We start from the raw sequence: 18,850 nt of genomic DNA on the forward strand, positions 1-18,850 counted from the left end.
ACCGTTTTGTTATGGTTTCCCAGGCTCCGAAAATTCTTCAAAAAGAACACCAAGAATGGTCTTCTCAGCTGCCATAGTTGCAACTCTTGCGTCATCAGAACAGAGTGTTCAACGCACCACCGTTTCCGTTTAAAAAACGTTTTGCACCGTTTTTGTCAGGGCTGAACGCAGCCCTGATGTCACTTACCTGAGCACTATATCAATCTACTCACCTCAGTCCCTCATTGGCTGGTCTCAAGGTTGCATACCTTTCCTCACGCCTCTACTCAGCTCTCTGGATCTCCGTTGCTCTGTGTCTCCCGCCGTCTTGCTGGATCTACCTAAAAGGATTATGATAAGGGCTGATACTCTTCAGTTTGATGAGCTAAAGTTATGTTTCAGTTTAAACTTACCATTTGAAGTTCTCCATCAGTTTGTGTAAATAAAGAAGCTTGCAATTGTTCTTCCTGTGTATGCCTCTCTATCCAGCCGTGGCATCAAGAGTGTTGCTTAATGCATATTAGGCCAGGGTCTGATATGGGCAAGGTTTAAAAAGTCACATGAACCCCATAATAAAGAAAAAAAAAAAACTAAAACTGCCTGATTGACTTGTGATGTGAATGAATACAATCTCTGATACTGTGAGAAATCTCACAATAAGGTCAGTTCTCTCTCAGAATGACGGAAATCTCAGGCAACTCTACTGAAGGAAAGGAAGAAACTGCCTTGAACAACACACTCTGTTTGACTCTCATTGCTTCATGTACAGAAGTTCCCATGGAACCATTTCTGAAATGAGATCAACACACTGTGCTTACCTCTAATAATTTCATTATTTATGATACTTATTGAATTATTGTCTAGAATACTTGATTCTGACTGGCCAGTGGGAAAATATGTGGGTAGTTTAATCTGTAATATAATGATGCTAAACTGTGTTTGTTGTCCCAGAATCGTAAAATCTGACACTCAAATCAATGTTGTCCATGTATTTTTGGTAATACACATGTTATGAACTTGATAGCATATACAGTCAGCTTCTGATTTCTTGATCACTCCACCAGAATTTATTTTGCAATAAAGTCACACTTCCATATTTAACTTCACTTCCATACAAAGAGCCCAAAGTATGATAAACGTCACACTTGTGAGGTCTGTGTGTTTGTGGAGGTCCATTCTCTCACTCCCTCTGTCAGCGTAGCTGAGATTTTTCTGGCTGCATGTTATTTTCCTGAATGGTCAGCTTTGACTAATTTCTCAGACACAATGGTGGCCTTTTAGGTTCTGAATATTTGTCTGTGCTCATATCTGAATGTACAGCAGCATTTCCAGACACACTGAAGAGAGGGAGTATCAGCCCATGTCAGCACGGTTTATTCTCAGAAAACCAAATCTGTTTTTACCGTGACTTGGTTCCAATATAGTACTGTGAATCTACTGAGTCACAATATATGATTAGCTTTTTAGTTTCAAATTAACAGTGGTACAGTGCAATTTTTTTTCATTGGATTTCAGCTAATTTGCATGTTCTGACTCATTGTAGAAGCTGTTGCTTTTGCTGAAATTAAAGATCAGACTTAGGAAGCCTGTATAGATGATTAATATTTACATGCAACTAACCACAAACCAGCCCCTAATCCTAACCCTAACCCCATAATAAGTACATGCTGTTCATAAATATCATGTAGTACTTGAATATTTAATTACACTGTACATCACCTTAAAATAAAGTGTAACCACATGTTTTAAAAGAGCTGTCATGGGTTATTGATATGTTTTCAAATGAAATGATTGATCCTGTGACTGACACGCTAAATGATCAAGGATAAGTTGCTTTGTAGCTTTTGTTGTTAGTATTGAGACATTAAGTGATATGAGAACATCCGCACCGTTCAGAGGTCATGTTTTTCTTTTCAGTCCAGGCCTCCCGTTTTCCACTGGTTTATGAGATGAGCACCACCATATGGTGTGCAAAAGAAACACTAAAGAAGAAAAATCATCCCTTGTCTTGTAAAGTCGGCCTGTTGGCCTTTGTACACTTTATCTCTGTTCTCCTTCTGTTCTCTTTCTCTCTCTATGTCTTTCTGCTGATCTCTCTTTCTCTCTCTGTCTCCCTGAGGAGTGATAGCCAGCAGTCTCAATTGTTTCTTGGTGTTCTTCCAGTCTGTGCTTTGCCTTCTGAAAATGGACAAAGCAGAATTTTCCCTACAAACGTTCATTTAATGTAACTGCTTTACGGCAGCCTCTGTTTGTTGGATAAACAGAACAGGTTGTATCCTTTCCCACCTTGAAAACCTTTCAATTACTTTCTTCAGTCCTCTCAGAAAAACAAGGGTTGTACAGGGTTGTGCACAAACTGAGTAAGCCTTTTAAATTCCAATTCACTTTCTGAATTTGAACTGAGCTAGCAAACATGATGCAGAATTGTTGTGATCAACTCAAAGTCAGGTTAGAATCCAATTTGAAGAAAAGTTTAAGGAACAAATCCAAAACCATAGGCAAAAACATGGACAGTAAAACGGGCAGTGGACAAATATGAGGCAAACCGTCCAGCAGGCAATCAAGAAAGAACAAAAAAAAAGAAAATTAAACCTACAAACAAAAAGTATCAGTAGAAGGAATGGAGTGATGTCAATGGTCCCGTTTACACCTGGCATTAAGATGTGTTTTTGATCTGATCACAAGTGGACAATGTTAAATACAGGTGTGAATGGGGTTTAAAACTTTTTGAGCTTGTCCTCTTTCAACCACTTTCAGAGGTAGTCAAAAACACATTTGACCAGATTTTGCACGTAGTGTGAACGCTCATGTGGTCGAATGCATTCAAACAGCCAGTAAAGTCCACCTTTTCTCGCTGACTGAGCTCATTCTCAAACATTATGATGTTAATTTCCTATCCACTAACTGACAAAATCAGAATTTTCAATTAGATTTAAATAAAATATAATGTCACCTATTAAAATAAATGTTTTTCTCTTCAGTGGTTTAGTTTTGCATGTGCATGAACAACAGGAGACAATGGAGTAAAACAGAATGACATATGATAGGAATAAAATAAAAAAAGCCTACAGGAAATATATTTAAGTGAAATAATTAACAAAACAAAAGGAACAAAAAAGAAAGAAAGAAAGAAATCTGTTTTGTTTCATTTTTATGGCCGCACCACAAGTTCGAGGAAACAGATATGGCTAAAAGCACATTCTGTTTGTTTTCTTTGTTTTGCAATGTCATAGTTTTGTTGTTATTGTGAGTATACATAAATAAAAGTAAACCCTTTACCATTTCAAATGATGTCTTACTCCTATCTGTCATGCCCCTGGACTGTGTTTGGGTGTTTTTCCCCTCCTTGCCCCCTGCACCGTGGCTGAGGGTGAGCTGAGTAAAGATTTGGGTGAATGCAAAGCTAAAGAAGACTTGTTTACTGACCTGCCCCCATTCCTTCCTTCTACATCTGTGAACTTTGTCCCTCCCGTTCCTGAGTTTAGCCCAGAGAAATTTCCTGTTCCCATGTCTAGCCCAGAGAAAGTTCCTGTTCCCATGTCTAGCCCAGAGAGGGCTCCTGTTCCCCTGTCCAGCCCAGAGAGGGCTCCCGTTCCTGAGTTAAGCCCTGAAAGCCCGGAGGTTTACAAATGCCCGCTCCTGCCTCCTCCTCCGCTGTCATTTGGCAGCCCTTCTGCTCGCCCTCAGCCCACCATCGGTACGGTGCGAGCTCCGCAGGTCTCCCATCCTCCATTGTCACAGTGGCTGCAGAATCCCTGGTCTCCGCCTCCAGCCTCTGAGACCCAGACTCCACCTCGGCCCGTTGACCCTGCGGCTCCACCAAGGCTCCCTCGTCCCTCTGGCTCCGCCTTGGTCTGTCGTCGACCATCCGTCGCTTCGGGACTCCACTCCTCTGGCTGCGCCTTCGGCTCCTCCTCGGTCCTCTGTCGCTCCGGCTCCACCACGGCCTTCTGGATCCCCGCCTCCGCCTCGGTCACCGGAGCCATCTGCTCCACCTCAGCCCTCTGGATCCTCCCAGTCGCCCTGGCTGATCGGCTCTCCGTCTCCGCCTCGGGCTCCTCCGCCACCTGCTCATCCGCTGTTGGTCGGCCCCCTGGAGTCGTCAGCCCTTCCTCCTCCATGGCTCCTCCCTCCGTCAGCTCCACCGTGGGTCGCCATTATGGCTGTGGCCTGGGTCCCACCTGGCACTGCATGCTCCAAGTCCCTCCTGTTTCCTCCGTGGCTCCTCCCTCCATCTGATCAACCCTGGACTCTGTCTGTCATCCTCCTCCCAAGCCTCCTCCCAAGGTCCCACCCGTCCCTCCCTGTGTTGTTCCTTCAGCGCGAGGACGCGCCTTCCGGGAGGGGTGCGATATGTCACACCCCTGGACTGTGTTTGAGTGTTTTTCCCCTCCTTGTGCTTGTGCTGACCTAGTTTCTCCCTCATGTTAATTGTGTTTATTGCTCCCAGGTGTGTCTCGTTTCCTCCCCCGTTAGTTGTGTATTTATAGTTGTCTTCCCTATGTTTCGCTGTCCGGTATGTCTCCTCGCTCCTTCGCTCCTCGTTCCTTCACAGTAGGCAAGTGTGACATTATCTTTATGACCAAAGGAACACACCAAACAAACACAACCGACAGACGCTCCCCGACGAGTGGAACACACAGAACAAACATGACCGACAGACACTCACCGTCGAGTAGAACACACCAAACAAACACGACCGACAGACGCTCACCGACGAGTGGAACACACCAAACAAACACAACCGACAGACGCTCCCCGACGAGTGGAACACACAGAACAAACATGACCGACAGACACTCACCGTCGAGTAGAACACACCAAACAAACACGACCGACAGACGCTCCCCAACGAGTGGAACACACAAAACAAACACGACCGACAGACGCTCACCGATGAGTGGAACACACCAAACAAACACGACCAACCGACGCTCCCCGACGAGTGGAACACACCAAACAAACACGACCAACAGACGCTCACCGATGAGTGGAACACACCAAACAAACACGACCAACCGACGCTCCCCGACGAGTGGAACACACCAAACAAACACGACCAACAGACGCTCACCGATGAGTGGAACACACCAAACAAACACGACCAACAGACGCTCCCCAACGAGTGGAACACACCAAACAAACACGACCGACAGACGCTCCCCAACGAGTGGAACACACAAAACAAACACGACCGACAGACACTCACCGATGAGTGGAACACACCAAACAAACACGACCAACAGATGCTCCCCGACGAGTGGAACACACCAAACAAACACGACCGACAGACGCTCCCCAACGAGTGGAACACACAAAACAAACACGACCGACAGACGCTCACCGATGAGTGGAACACACCAAACAAACACGACCAACCGACGCTCCCCGACGAGTGGAACACACCAAACAAACACGACCAACAGACGCTCACCGATGAGTGGAACACACCAAACAAACACGACCAACAGACGCTCCCCAACGAGTGGAACACACCAAACAAACACGACCGACAGACGCTCACCGACGAGTGGAACACACCAAACAAACACGACCAACAGACGCTCCCCAACGAGTGGAACACACCAAACAAACACGACCGACAGACGCTCACCGACGAGTGGAAACAGACGCTCACCGTCGAGTGGAACACACCAAACAAACACAACCCACAGATGCTCACCGACGGCTGACAGTCAGCTTGGTGTGTCCCGGGCTTTACATGCATGAAACCAAATGATTACATTTTTTCTGTCATAAAAAGTCAGGCCTTAACCTTTCAAACATTCACTATTTGACTGAAAGTGAGGATGAAATTTTAACAGTATTCTAACCAATTTATTTAAAACATTTTCTAACTAATTTATTTTGAGCCTTCTGCAATTTATGTCTCATACTACTGTATGTCAACTACTACTAGTAATGGGGTAGAGGTAAGAATTGTAGTGGCTATGTTATGCTTGTTTAGGACTAAAAATTAGTTGGAATACAAACCTCAGGAGTCCAGGTACTATAAAGAGGAAATCAAACATTTTGGCCTTGCTCTTCGTGGTACCATGTGCTACGCAGGGGAAGCTTTGTGGCATGTTTCAAGGCTGTGTGATAGATGAAAGGACTAGTTGCCTTGTGAGTAGTATGGAAGTAAGGGTTGTGACTATCATGGTTATAGTTTGTGTGTTTAGTTTTAACGTGTGTGTGTGTGTTTGTTTGTTTTTGTTTTAGTGTGCTTACTGGAGATATACTGATGGGTGCCTCAGAGAACTGCCCAGCAAACAGGGGACGTCACCCAGACGTTTCGAACATCCGTTTAGGTCCGCAGTACGTCCGCTTTGTAACGTTCGGGGGCGGACGTTCGGAGGACGTCCGGATTTGGTCCGCTGTGTAACGTTTGCTGGCGGACGTTTTGAGGACGTCCACTTACGTCCGCATTTGGTCCTCTTTTTGACGTTCGCTGGCGTGAACACTTTCGAAGCTAACGTTAGCATGTAACGCTGAAATGATTAAACGTATATAATATTGACAGTTATTTAACTTAAATATTGAATTTCCATATGGTAAAAATACACACTGATACGCCTATATGCGGCAAAAAGGCCTATGTGCGCTAAATTTCGGACCGCTTGGTCTAAATCCAAATGTGTTCATTTTGTTGTTTTAGGTTAGAAGACAATGGGAAGAATTGCCATCGGACTAACCACAGCTGACAACCAGAGACGCACACACACACACGGAAAGAGCACCGCAACTTTACAATTGTTCAATTAAAATAAACGTATTTTGCTCCATACAACGTGTCTGTTGTCTTTGATTAGCCTAAAAGTAAAATAACATAACATTCAGAGGACTTAAAGCGAAAGTCCCCTAAACGTCCCGAATGGCCGCTGCACGTCCTGTGAACGTCCCCTTCAACGTCCGGAGGACGTCTTCGCGAACGTCCGCTCGACGTAAAAGGGGACCCTACACGCTGACGTCCGGGGGACGTTCGCAGAGGCCATTTAGTGGACGTCCTGGGGACCTTTTTTTGTTAGCTGGGTGAGTAGATGTATTCAATAACACAGGTACTGATCTTAATTGAATTATTGGACTATGTGAAATTAGTTTAAGCTTTTCTATTGTAATTTGTGTTGTGTTGTATTGTGCTAATTCCAAGGCAATCATGGGCAAGGGGCAATCATGAATTGTATTTTTTATTTTATTTTTTTTACAGATGATGCTTGATTGTCATTTACTTTTATTGAAAATATAAATCATTGAGATGATGGGTCTTAAGAGATGATTTTTAATGTTACATTGTGATGAAGTGGCTTGAATTCATTGTGAGATTTTGTTTTTGTTTGTTACTTTGTTTTGTTTTTTTATTTGTTTTGTTTTGGACCAACAGGTTTCCATTCTCTTATATGGTTAACTCTGTTAAGGTGAGGGGGAGCAATTTGTAATGGTTCGAATTGTGTGTTTTGCACTTGTAGTGATATTTAGTTTGAGTTGTGATTGAGTGTACATTTTTTGCAGAGTAATTGTCATTCCATATGATTGGGGAACCCTATGGTCTGCAGTGGTTATAATAATGTTTGGTTGTTTTGTTTCTTTTGTTTTCTTGCAACTTCTAATTACCTTCTGTGTTCAATAAATGTTGATGCACTTGCAAGGAGAAACACTGTGGTTGTTGCCCCTCTTTTTCATTATCCCCATCTCTTGTAACGTCTGGGGGTTACATACTGTACATACTACTGTATACCCGCTGATACGATCCGCTGGAACTGGACATATTAGAGCACATTACACCTGAACTGTGATTAATGCTTGACTGTTTATATTCATAGAAACCAATGCAGGGCACAACATTCAGTGACCGTTCAGTATGGTGTTCATAACATTTGTTCAAAGCAGTCTCACCCTGTGCAAACATTCAGAACATTCAAATGTCAGAAATAATGCATGTGTAAAATTCAAGAAAATTATTTTTTGGTTGGCATCACCAAGTCCATGAGGGATTTCTGTTAATTTTAATAATTACAAGCTGTTGGCAGTGTTTAGTTGTTGGTTAATATCAATACAGCTTAGTGATTTTGTCATTGTTTCAGTCTGCTATCATTCTGTATTCATATGCAGTTTACAGTCTCTGCAAAACAAATATAAATCTGATCTTCGGTTCCGTGTAGTAGATCCCCCACAATCCGCTGCAAACTCACATTCAGCTCAATCCTGATGGATAAACTCCAGCCAGCATTTATTCTAGCAGAAAATCATAAAAACATCAAATGATGAAAGCTGCAAATGCCTTCGTTAAACATTTGTGTCTTTCACACATTTTTTCACTTTCACTTCAGCATCAGTTTGTGGCATTATCTGCTGGTCCGTGTCTGTAAAACGACGGATTTGCTTCAGCTCTGAAAACTCACACATAAGGTACAGTCATCAGAGCACTGGCTCCCTCTGTGAAATCCCCCCACCTCCTCATCTGACTTCCTCCAGCTCTGAGACCAAACAGGGTTTGTTGGTCGCTCAACAACACCTGCACAGAATATGAGAACCAGGGCATCGACTGCTAGTTAAAGCTGCGCTAACGAGGCAAGTTGACGAAATGTTTAGCGAACACCATCTGCGTGATGCTGATGTATTAACTGAAAAAAAAAAGGTCTTCTCTGCAGACCCTGCAGAGCTGAAACTGTAAAACATCAGCGACACTTAGCTCTGTTTCCACACCAACTATTCCAGGACGGTTCTCAAGCTTCACGAAGTCTACAGAGAGTTAACTGCTCCAAAATACTGCAAATCCACAGAAAAAAAGTGATCTTGAGCACACAGGCCTGCAGCTTACTGTAATCATAAAAGGTGTGTTTAGTTGAGACAAATAAACTCCAACATGCAGCATCAGATTTACTTCCAGGACTTTGACAAATGAGTCAAGTTTGTTTGCAATCATTTCTGTCCTGTGCAGGTATAACATATGAAAGTATGGCCGTTTACAGTTATGGCCTGTGTACAAAGCACTGTGCAGAAGATAAACAGGGAGCTATTTCCTTTGGTAAGAGCACTCAAACAGACAGATCCATCACAGTCAGGAACGTCACCTGCCGATGGCTTGATCAGATCCCACAGGGATTGGGGAAAGTACTGTGAGATCTCACGTCTGTCTGTCCTCAGCTGCACCTCTGACACTGAGCGTCTGAAGGCCACCATTGAAAACTGACCTTCTCTGTCTGTCTGTAGGTGGAACTGAGTAACGTCGCACCGACTGACGTCAGACATCATTAGAAATGTTGCCGTTGAGAAAATGCGTGGAGTTTCTGTGGGATTGAGGTACACCGCTAATGATGACTGTCTCTCGAGGAAAGAAACTGAGTGAAGAATAGAAAGAGGCTTGATGGAAAGCTGCATAAACAGAGGACAATGAGAATGTGACTGTGACACATGCCGATGATATAATTAGGTCAAAACGAGGATGAGAAAGAAGTAAAACAGAAAGAGCAGTAGACTGCTTTGATAGTATATCACTCTTGTAGCAATAGTCAAGATGTGTTTCCCAGTGAACACGTGGACTGATAAATGTGACACTTTCTTACATCATCTGTGTAAACGTTTGATATTAGCACAGTGTAATAAGTGATTGAAAACCCCTTGTGTGCTTTCAGTGAATTATCTGTAATGATTCATTAAAGTCATGATTTAAATAAATTGTTCAGTTGCATGTTCTGCAGGATTGCCATTCTGATGTGGTGCGGCAAGATATTTATGTTTTGCGGCAGATCTTTATTTATTTATTTGCCGTTTCTTATTTTGTTCACACAGCTGTGATTTAAAAGGAAGATCTAAATATTGAAAGATGTTTCTGTCCTAAAGCAAACTGAGACGTAATCAGGAAAGTGTGTTCATCTGCGCCCTCAATGAAGATGCCTGGTAAATTAAATGTGCAAATCACTTTTTAAAAAGGCTGTGCAATGGAGAAATATCCAGAGATGAGTTCAAAGACATAAAACGTTCAAGCTGGTCATTCAAAATATCTAAAAAAATCAGATGTTTTCCATCGAAACGATCCGCCCAGCGGGGACCTGTAAAGCACATAGAATTACATCAGAGAGAAGCTGAGGGGGAAGTGAGGAGAGAGAGAGGAAAAATTCTTCAAGAATGAGGAAATTTTACTGCTCTCCTCCCTCTCTCTCTCTCTTCTGCCCCCTCGCTCTTTCTTCCCCAGTCAATCAGAGCAGCAACCGACTGACAGGAGGAGAGAGAAGCAGCATCCAGCATCAGCAGCTCCGCAGGTAAGACTGACACCTCTCTGTCATCACTTCATGATCGTTTGATATCAACCTTCTGAACTTCAGAAGCTTCAGCATCTTTGACTTTTTCAAAATGCTTTATAAGAGAGTTGCATGTCTGTCCATTGCAAAAAAAAGTTAAGTTGCACATATTCAGAGTTAGGCTACTTAGACTAGAACTCTTTCACCAAACATGCTCAATTTATGCTCTGATTAAAAAAAAAAAGAAAAAGAAAAAGTTTTCTAAAGATCTGTTCACTGTCACAGTAATCGTGCGCTGCTCTTCTGAAGTTTGTATTGAAGAGGTTCTGCTTACAATCTCAAAAAAGCTTGCATCTTTTGAAGTTTTCATCTTGTCAGGGAGTGGTGGTCACGTGATCTCTAGCTGTAACGTTTTTATTATCAGAATGTGCAGAATATTACGCTCGTCTGTCTGTTTGTTATTATGCACTTCTGAAAAAGACCGACACAGAAGAGATTCTGCTAGTTTAGACAAGGCTCATTTGTGTGACGGTAAACTGATGATGACATTTGTTAATGAAGAGAAATGATGAGATGGGAAGGAAAAATCATCAGGAGCGGGCTGAGGGGTACAGCAGCTGAAATACTCGTCAGTTTTATGTGTATTTCATGATTCATATTGTTCCAAAGAAGCTTTACAGAAATTGAACCATAAAACATTCAGTAAAAAAGACAAAGGCGTCTGTGGCAGGAAAACCTGTCTATAGGTGAGGAACGCTGAATGATGAAAAGTGTAGTTTTAGTCATTTTGTTATGCTGGATTTTTTATATACATTTCAATTTATCTTTATTATTATCTATTTTAATTTCAGTTTTAGTTACTTCATTTACTTAAACCTCTTTTATTTTAATTCTTTCCTAATTGTTGTTACATTGTTTTTTTATCTAATATGTTTATTTTATTTTATTGCGACTATAGGCACTTTGTGAACTCATAAAATGTACCTTGAAAGCAATTTCACTTTGAATAAAAGCAACTACAAAATGTATTTTAAAAACATAGTTTTAGTTAGCAGTAAACACTTTTACACAAATTAACTTTATATAGATTTATGCTTATGAAAAAGTCTACTCCGATAAGATCTGCTTTTACTTTGCTTTTTGCTTTTGTATGGGAACAAGTGAACTGCTGCTGCACGTTTCTCTCTCTCTCGATGGAGTTCTCAGTTCAATCAAATCTCATTTAAAGCTGATGTCATTTTAGCTGTAGTATTTTCACCCAGCCCAGCTTAACCCCTCATCCATCAGACACGGGGTGCGATTCCTAATACTCCTGCAGTTAGAAGCGGTTTCTTTTTTTTTGTACTGTATGACATGTGCACTTAAACAAATCATGCTCTTGAGCAAAATAGCTTTTAACAATAAAAAAAGTATTTTAATGACATCAGTAGATGTTATATTATTGAACCAACATGGCTCAAATGACGAATACGCAACTAAGTTACTATAGTCTCAGGAAACACTGCCTAGTTATTTCATGCATCACATTCTGGCATTTAAGCACTAGAACTATTGTTCTGCTGATTTTTTTTTAAGGGAAAGTAGCACTGAAATAAACCAATGGCTTGAATTTGGGGCTGGGCTATCTGGAGAGAGTTGTTTTGGTAATAGTTGTATGGATATTTTCATTTCAGTATCAGCTCTGTGTCAGATGCTAAAGACCTTTTTGTACTATTCCTTTATTTTCACTCACCACATACTTCTAGAGGAAAGTAGAGTGGTGCTTCCCAGGTCTGTTGATGTTTTACACTTCTAGTGCTAGTGTCATGGTGCATGTCCAAAACACCATAGTGTGAAATAATGTCCAAAAAACATGACATCAAAAACTAAAGTAGCTCAGAGCAGAACTGCTGTCTGTTCTCACCTGCCACTGCTAACCAGAACTAACTGACTGTTCAGTAGTATTTTCAGACATTTAAATGAATTTTATTACATTTTAGCATGAAAGGATGTTTGCTCAGGTCGTGACATTTACTTTCTCTGGTTTGATCTGGCGGACAGACACTGGAGCCTCTGTGTCGCAGCTTGTGGACACAGCTAACAACGTTATTTAAAGTCAACATGAAATCAGAGCTGACCCTGTTTACTCTCATTCTGTGTCATTCATCAAAAAAAGTTTAAAATCTTTCATTAAAATGTAATTAGCTTTTAAACTACTTTCAACAGTCCCTCTTACGTTTTCATGCATCTCTTCAAACCTTCTGTTGCACCCTGAAACTTGGATGTAAAACAGCTTGCAAATACTGTTTTCATGTTGATCTATCCTCTGTATGGTGAATGTCTAATATTGAATTCTGCATGACAAAACATGACTGAAATTCATATGTGTTTGAAATAGGAGGGATAGACGAGGACACTGCAACGCTTTACATCACTCCAGATCTGAGAGCCAACAGTGTATCTGTGAAAACTGAGTTTAAATGTTTTGCCTGCTGATCTGAGTAGAATAAAATACGTTCTCATTTACAGAACCAATCATCGTCCATTGGTTTGGGGGTGTTCCTCCCTGTAAACATGGCGTTAGTATTGCCTTTCCTGCTTCTGCTTCTGCCAAGTCCTGCCCTCTCCAGCCAACATCTGCAGACAGGAGCTCAGCGCGTCTCCAGAGACATCAAACCCCAGCCTATTAAACTTGTTATTTCGGACACATGTGCACAAGATGGGGCCAAAGACAGAGAGCTAGACTTGGATCCCGATTCTCCTCTGGTCTTGACCCATCGGATCCGTCTGGTGCCAGGGTCAGGTTCAGCTTGTGGTCAGTGCGAGCTGGACTTCGCAGCCCTGCGTGATCGCATTGAAAGACTGGAGAAGGAGGTGTCTGATCTGAGGGAGAAATGTGGAGGTCCAGAAGGATGCTGCAGCTCCCAACAGAGCAAAGGTAAAGCTCATCCAGATCCAGCCGGCCTCCAACCAGACGAGCTTTCATGAGCTTGTCAAATCTAGAGCCATAGTCTAAAATATCCTGAAGCATGTGTGTACAGGATGTCTGGGATCTCTATCCTAACCAATCCTTAAGGATTTCCTTATAGGAAATATTCAGTTCAAATCAAATCAGATCCTACTAGATAAACAAAAATTATTATTATTATTATTATTATTATTATCATCGGTTTGCTTCAGAATAGGATTCCAAATGTATCTGGTAATAATTAAATTATTAGGGGATTCATAGAGCATCCCTATTTATTCCATTGAATCCTTTAGCATTTGTTTCGGATTATCAAAATTCCATAAGCAATCCAGTGCATTCAGTTCCTCATGCACAGTCATGCTTATATTCAGGATGTATCTTTGATACATTACTTACTGCACTGCTACTACTACAACTGCTAAAAAAATAATAGAATAGAATAGAATAAAATAGAATAGAATAGTGGGAAAAAAAGATCCATTCAGTAACCCATGAGAAAATATGTCATCATAGTTTATGTGAACAAGGCAGCTGATTGTGAAAAATCCTCTAAGGGACAGCAATATTTGCTGAATCTCATTTAAAATTTCACACTGCAGTCTTGTTTTGAACCGATATATTTGACAATGTCAATGTCCTTTTAATGGATAATTATTAGTCATGTATGCAGACTAAACTCAGTGGAATGTGTGAACAGTGTGAATGGCTGCAGCTGCTCTAGTAAACACAACATACACAAGATACTGTAGTAAACGCAGCTGTTTCACATACAGTATGACCATCGCTTCTATGATTAGTTATACATTTAAACAAAGTGAACAGCAAAATATAAACAGATTTGTACAAATATGTACAACATGAATGTAGTTTTTTTCTGAAAAAAAAGAAGAAGAAAAACAATTGGGGCTGAAGAACCATAAAATTAGTGCATATGACTTGTGAACTATATTCCAGTTTAACAGCATTGACTGAAAAACATATTGAAAGCTCAGAAACCTTGAAACAGGTGATATTTCAGCACACTGAAAGAACCACTTTATCTGAATAATGACAATGAGAGACTTTAAAGGGGTCATGAACTGCCTTTGTTTTTGTTTTTTTGAGGTCCACTTATAAAGTTATCAATATTTTTATATCAAAAAACATCATAATTTAGAAGTAGTAGTCTATTTTCTGTCCTGTTTGAATAGGCGTGGAGGATTGTAGACACGGAAGTAAACACCCACTTCTGTTGTGTATGATTGACAGCAACATTCCTCACAGATGGACGCTGCTGTGATTTAGGTCAAATACACATAAATACTCATCTGTTTAACAGGCAAAGCAATAGTTGACCACTCAATAAAAACAGTTACTCACACTTGTATGGTGCGACATTACTGTCGGATCCAATATAGTCTCACAGCATCATCTTTTAGTTTCAATCTTTCTGAAAATCCCGCATCGAATTGTGCCTTGTTTGTAAACAAATCCACAGTAAAATGAAGTAAAGTAAGGACCAAGTTCTTGCCGATGTGATCTGGATCTTAATTAAAAATCAAGTTAATCAAATAAAGTTTATCATTTGGTTTCTGCGTAGACCTGCGTTTACCGCTCTTGTCATTTACCTACAACATGCTCGAATCGGTGGGCGGGGCTAAGCAGACAGCAATGTAGAATTGGTGGGCGGGGCTAAACAGGCAGCGATGTAGAATCAGTGGGTGGGGCTAAACAGGCATTGATGTAAATCGGTGGGTGGGGCTTAACAGGCAGCAATGTAGAATCGGTGGGCAGGGCTAAACAGGCAGCAGTGTAGAATCAATGGGCGGGGCTAAACAGGCAGTGATGTAAATCGGTGGGTGGGGCTAAACAGGCAGAGATGTAAATCGGTGGGTGGGGCTAAACAGGCAGTAATGTAGAATTGGTAGGCGGGGCTAAACAGGTAGCAATGTAGAATCAGTGGGTGGGGCTAAGCAGGCATTTATGTAAATCGGTGGGTGGGGCTTAACAGACAGTAATGTAGAATCGGTCGGTGGGGCTAAACAGACTGATGTAAATCGGTGGATGGGGCTAAACAGGCAGTAATGTAGAATCGGTGGGCGGGGCTAAACAGGCAGCGATGTAGAATCAGTGGGTGGGGCTAAACAGGCATTGATGTAAATCGGTGGGTGGGGCTTAACAGGCAGCAATGTAGAATCGGTGGGCAGGGCTAAACAGGCAGCAGTGTAGAATCAGTGGGTGGGGCTAAACAGGCAGTGATGTAGAATCAATGGGCGGGGCTAAACAGGCAGTGATGTAGAATCAATGGGCGGGGCTAAACAGGCAGTGATGTAGAATTGGTGGGCGGGGCTAAACAGGCAGTGATGGAAAATCAATGGGCGGGGCTAAACAGGCAGTGATGTAAATCTCTTGTTGTTGTTGCTTTGGCAGACTACCTTCAATATAAGCTGTTTTGAGACTAACGAGAAAGTTTAGCTTTAGCTTTTTCTTCTTTCTGACACACAGTTGAGTGTGTGTCACACTACATTAGTGTGATGTGTTTTTATTTCTCCACAGGTGCAGTCTGTACCACCATTCGTCCCACGACCGACGAGTGTCCAGATGACTGCAGTGACCAGGGTCGCTGTGTAGATGGCAAATGTGTGTGTTTCCCAGGATTCAGCGGGCCTGACTGCAGCGTGCCCGACTGCCCTGATGACTGCAGCAGCCAGGGCCGATGTGTGAACGGCCAGTGTGTGTGTGACCCAGGCTTTACCGGCCCAGACTGCTCCTCCAGCACATGTCCTGATAACTGCAACGACAGGGGCCGTTGCGTAAACGGCAGGTGTGTGTGTGATGCTGGATTTACCGGGCCTAACTGCGGGACACGGAGCTGTCCGGATAACTGTAACAAGCATGGTCGCTGCGTGAACGGCCAGTGTGTGTGTGATGCAGGGTTTACCGGGTCTGACTGTGGAACACGGGGGTGTCCGTCTAATTGCAATAAAAGGGGCCGCTGTGTGAATGGAAAATGCGTGTGCAACTCAGGATTCGCTGGTCAGGACTGCTCTGAGATGTCCTGTCCGGGGAACTGTAATGACAGGGGCCGATGTTTGAACGGACAGTGCGTGTGCGATCCTGGCTTCTCTGGGCCGGACTGTTCTGTCAGAACATGTCCAGAGAACTGCAACAATCGTGGACAGTGTGTAAACGGCAAGTGTGTCTGTGAGAGTGGCTTTACGGGCCCCGACTGCTCGTCCAGATCTTGTCCTGGAGACTGCAGTAACCACGGCAGATGCGTCGACGGCCGCTGTGTGTGTGATAACGGTTTTACTGGACCGGACTGCTCGACCAAGACTTGTCCCAATGATTGCAATAACAAAGGCAGATGTGTGAATGGGAAGTGTGTCTGTGAAGTGGGCTTCTCCGGTCAGGATTGCTCCACCAAAACCTGCCCCAACAACTGCAGTTACAAGGGCCGCTGTGTGAGGGGCCGCTGCGTGTGCCGGCGTGGTTTCACGGGGCCCGACTGCCGCGAGTGTCAGTCTGGCTTCACAGGGGAAAACTGCGACACTGGTGAGTGATGCACGTGATATATTACTTTATTAGTGAGTACTGCAATAAAATGTGTGTAAAAAGTCTGCACATTCAAGTCTCAGCATGGTATCAACTCACTGAAGCACTTTAGCGTTTGAAGCACCATGTCTCTTGGTGTCATAGTAATTATGACAGTCTCTTCTCAAAGGATAAGTCCACACAGTCTCATGAATAATTATGAGACACTGCTAACTCGACTCTAGCAAAGGTTCTCGACCTTTCTGACAGTAGGGCCCCCACAATCCAACAGCACAATGTTTCCTGTGTTTCTTCTGTTGTAATTATGACAAGGTTGCTTGTTTTACTGCTTTTTTTTTTTTTTTTTATATTAACAGCAACGGGAAGTGTTCAATCACAAGTCATTCTGCAGCCCCTTTGAAAGTTTGCTGAGGCCCCCGGGCCCTTAAATGAGAACCACTGCACTATAGAACATGAAAAAGTCACATACTGTGATGCTGGGGGGGGGGGACTAAATTATTATTAGGGGCTTTCACACCGGAGGAACCTTCTCATAGTTCCTAGAACTATTGGTGGAAGTTCCCACTTTTTGGCGTGTTCGCACCGCAGGAACTAGGAATGGTTTTGATTCTAGGAACTTCATTTAGGGGAACTAAATTAGCTTCTACTTCAGAGTAGGGTCTAAAACAGTTGTATAGGAACTACCAGTGATGTAAGTGTACGCTGATTTGCCAAACACATAACGAAACACCGGCTACCCAGCAAAGCCATGTAAAAATATTTACTTCACAAACATTGAAAACAGTGATAACGGCATTTACCTGTTGTCTGCAGCGTTGTTCTTTTCCTTGATGATAACACTGCAAGTTGTCATAGGAGATTTAGTCACATTTTCATGCTCTCTTAATCATGTAAACATTTTACATTTTGTCTCCATCATGAAACCCACGACAGACAACAAAAGCAGCTCTGATCACGGCGTCCTCCATTCACCAGTTATTGACTTTTGTAAATAATGCAAATAAAGACATCACTATCGGCACTTTACAGTTCCTGCTGCCGGTTGAATGTAACCAGAAAAACGGGCCGAGGAAGAAATTGGTTTTCTTGGAACGACCCTGCTGGCTAGTTCCCAGAACTGAGGGCATAGAACTGCGTGGTGTAAAAGCCCCTATTATTTTCACCTTCCAATGAATCAATTGGGGATCAAGCACCAAACTCTTGTCCCATGTAATTGTAATTACCTTTGTAATTGTCGCATGCCCCATAGAAACGCACATAGGAAAGTACACAGACAGAGGACAGTTTGAACATGAAGCACAGCAGATTTGGACTCTCAAACTCAAACCTTCTGCCCAGCTGTCCAAATTTGTTTATGTTAATTCCTCTGATTCTTTGTCTTATGAAGAGTCCAAAAATCAAGCAAACAAACAAACAAAAAAGCGAATTAGGCCATTTCCAGACCATACCAATAAAGATGTATGGAATTCCAGCTGATTAGTCGAGCTGTTTTTAAATAACACACTAATTAATTCATGAGCATGTGAGGCTGTTTTAAGAACTTGAACCAGACTTGTTGTGTTGTTGTGTGATTATTGCAAATTATACTTTCTGTCATATTATTTTTATTTATTAATTGAAATCATAAGCATGCTGGTTTAGTGCAAATAGTTTTACAGTTTACTGCACTTTGTTTTTCTGGTTATTTACCTATAGTAGCTAATGAATCTGAATTTGGTGAGGCATACTGATGGAAACTTTAATTTCGGCCATTATGGGCATCTGTTGTTTTGAATTTTGGTACATATTGGCATATCATTGTAACTCGGTATGTGGCACAATGCCTTGAAGGTACTCAAAAAGTTTCAAGACAGCGTTTTTGGCTGAACTTGCTGTCTGCCATTTTGAAATGTTTTGAACAACTACTTTTTTGAACTTATCTTAGCCATTGATATAATTTTCACCAAATTCAATTTGAATCATCTCCCGACCATGCTGGCAAAAATTTCTGGATTTCATGTTGATGGCATGATGCCAAACTGCATCTAAGGCTGTATCTCTGAAACGGTGTGGCATATTGACACAAACTTTATGTGTGTCATTGTCACCTCACATTGACCACATCAATTTGATAACAGCGCCACATATTGGTCAAAAGTGATAAGCAATT

The 18,850-nt window shown here is 42.2% G+C and overlaps 1 protein-coding gene across 1 annotated transcript in view; it reads left to right on the forward strand.

Moving 5' to 3' along the window:
• Positions 1-10,176: 10,176 nt before the first annotated feature.
• The window catches only part of tnxbb (tenascin XBb), a 61,217-nt gene continuing 52,543 nt past the window's right edge, over positions 10,177-18,850 (forward strand). Inside the window, exons 1-3 of the mRNA XM_016493286.1 lie at positions 10,177-10,238; positions 12,726-13,134; positions 15,703-16,701. Of these exons, the coding sequence (XP_016348772.1) occupies positions 12,771-13,134; positions 15,703-16,701 (1,363 nt within the window). The 5' untranslated portion in view covers positions 10,177-10,238; positions 12,726-12,770. The remainder of the gene's footprint in view (positions 10,239-12,725; positions 13,135-15,702; positions 16,702-18,850) is intronic.

The sequence above is a fragment of the Sinocyclocheilus anshuiensis genome, unplaced genomic scaffold (genome assembly GCF_001515605.1).
Source record: "Sinocyclocheilus anshuiensis isolate Anshui unplaced genomic scaffold, SAMN03320099.WGS_v1.1 scaffold1986, whole genome shotgun sequence".
NCBI lineage: Eukaryota > Metazoa > Chordata > Actinopteri > Cypriniformes > Cyprinidae > Sinocyclocheilus > Sinocyclocheilus anshuiensis.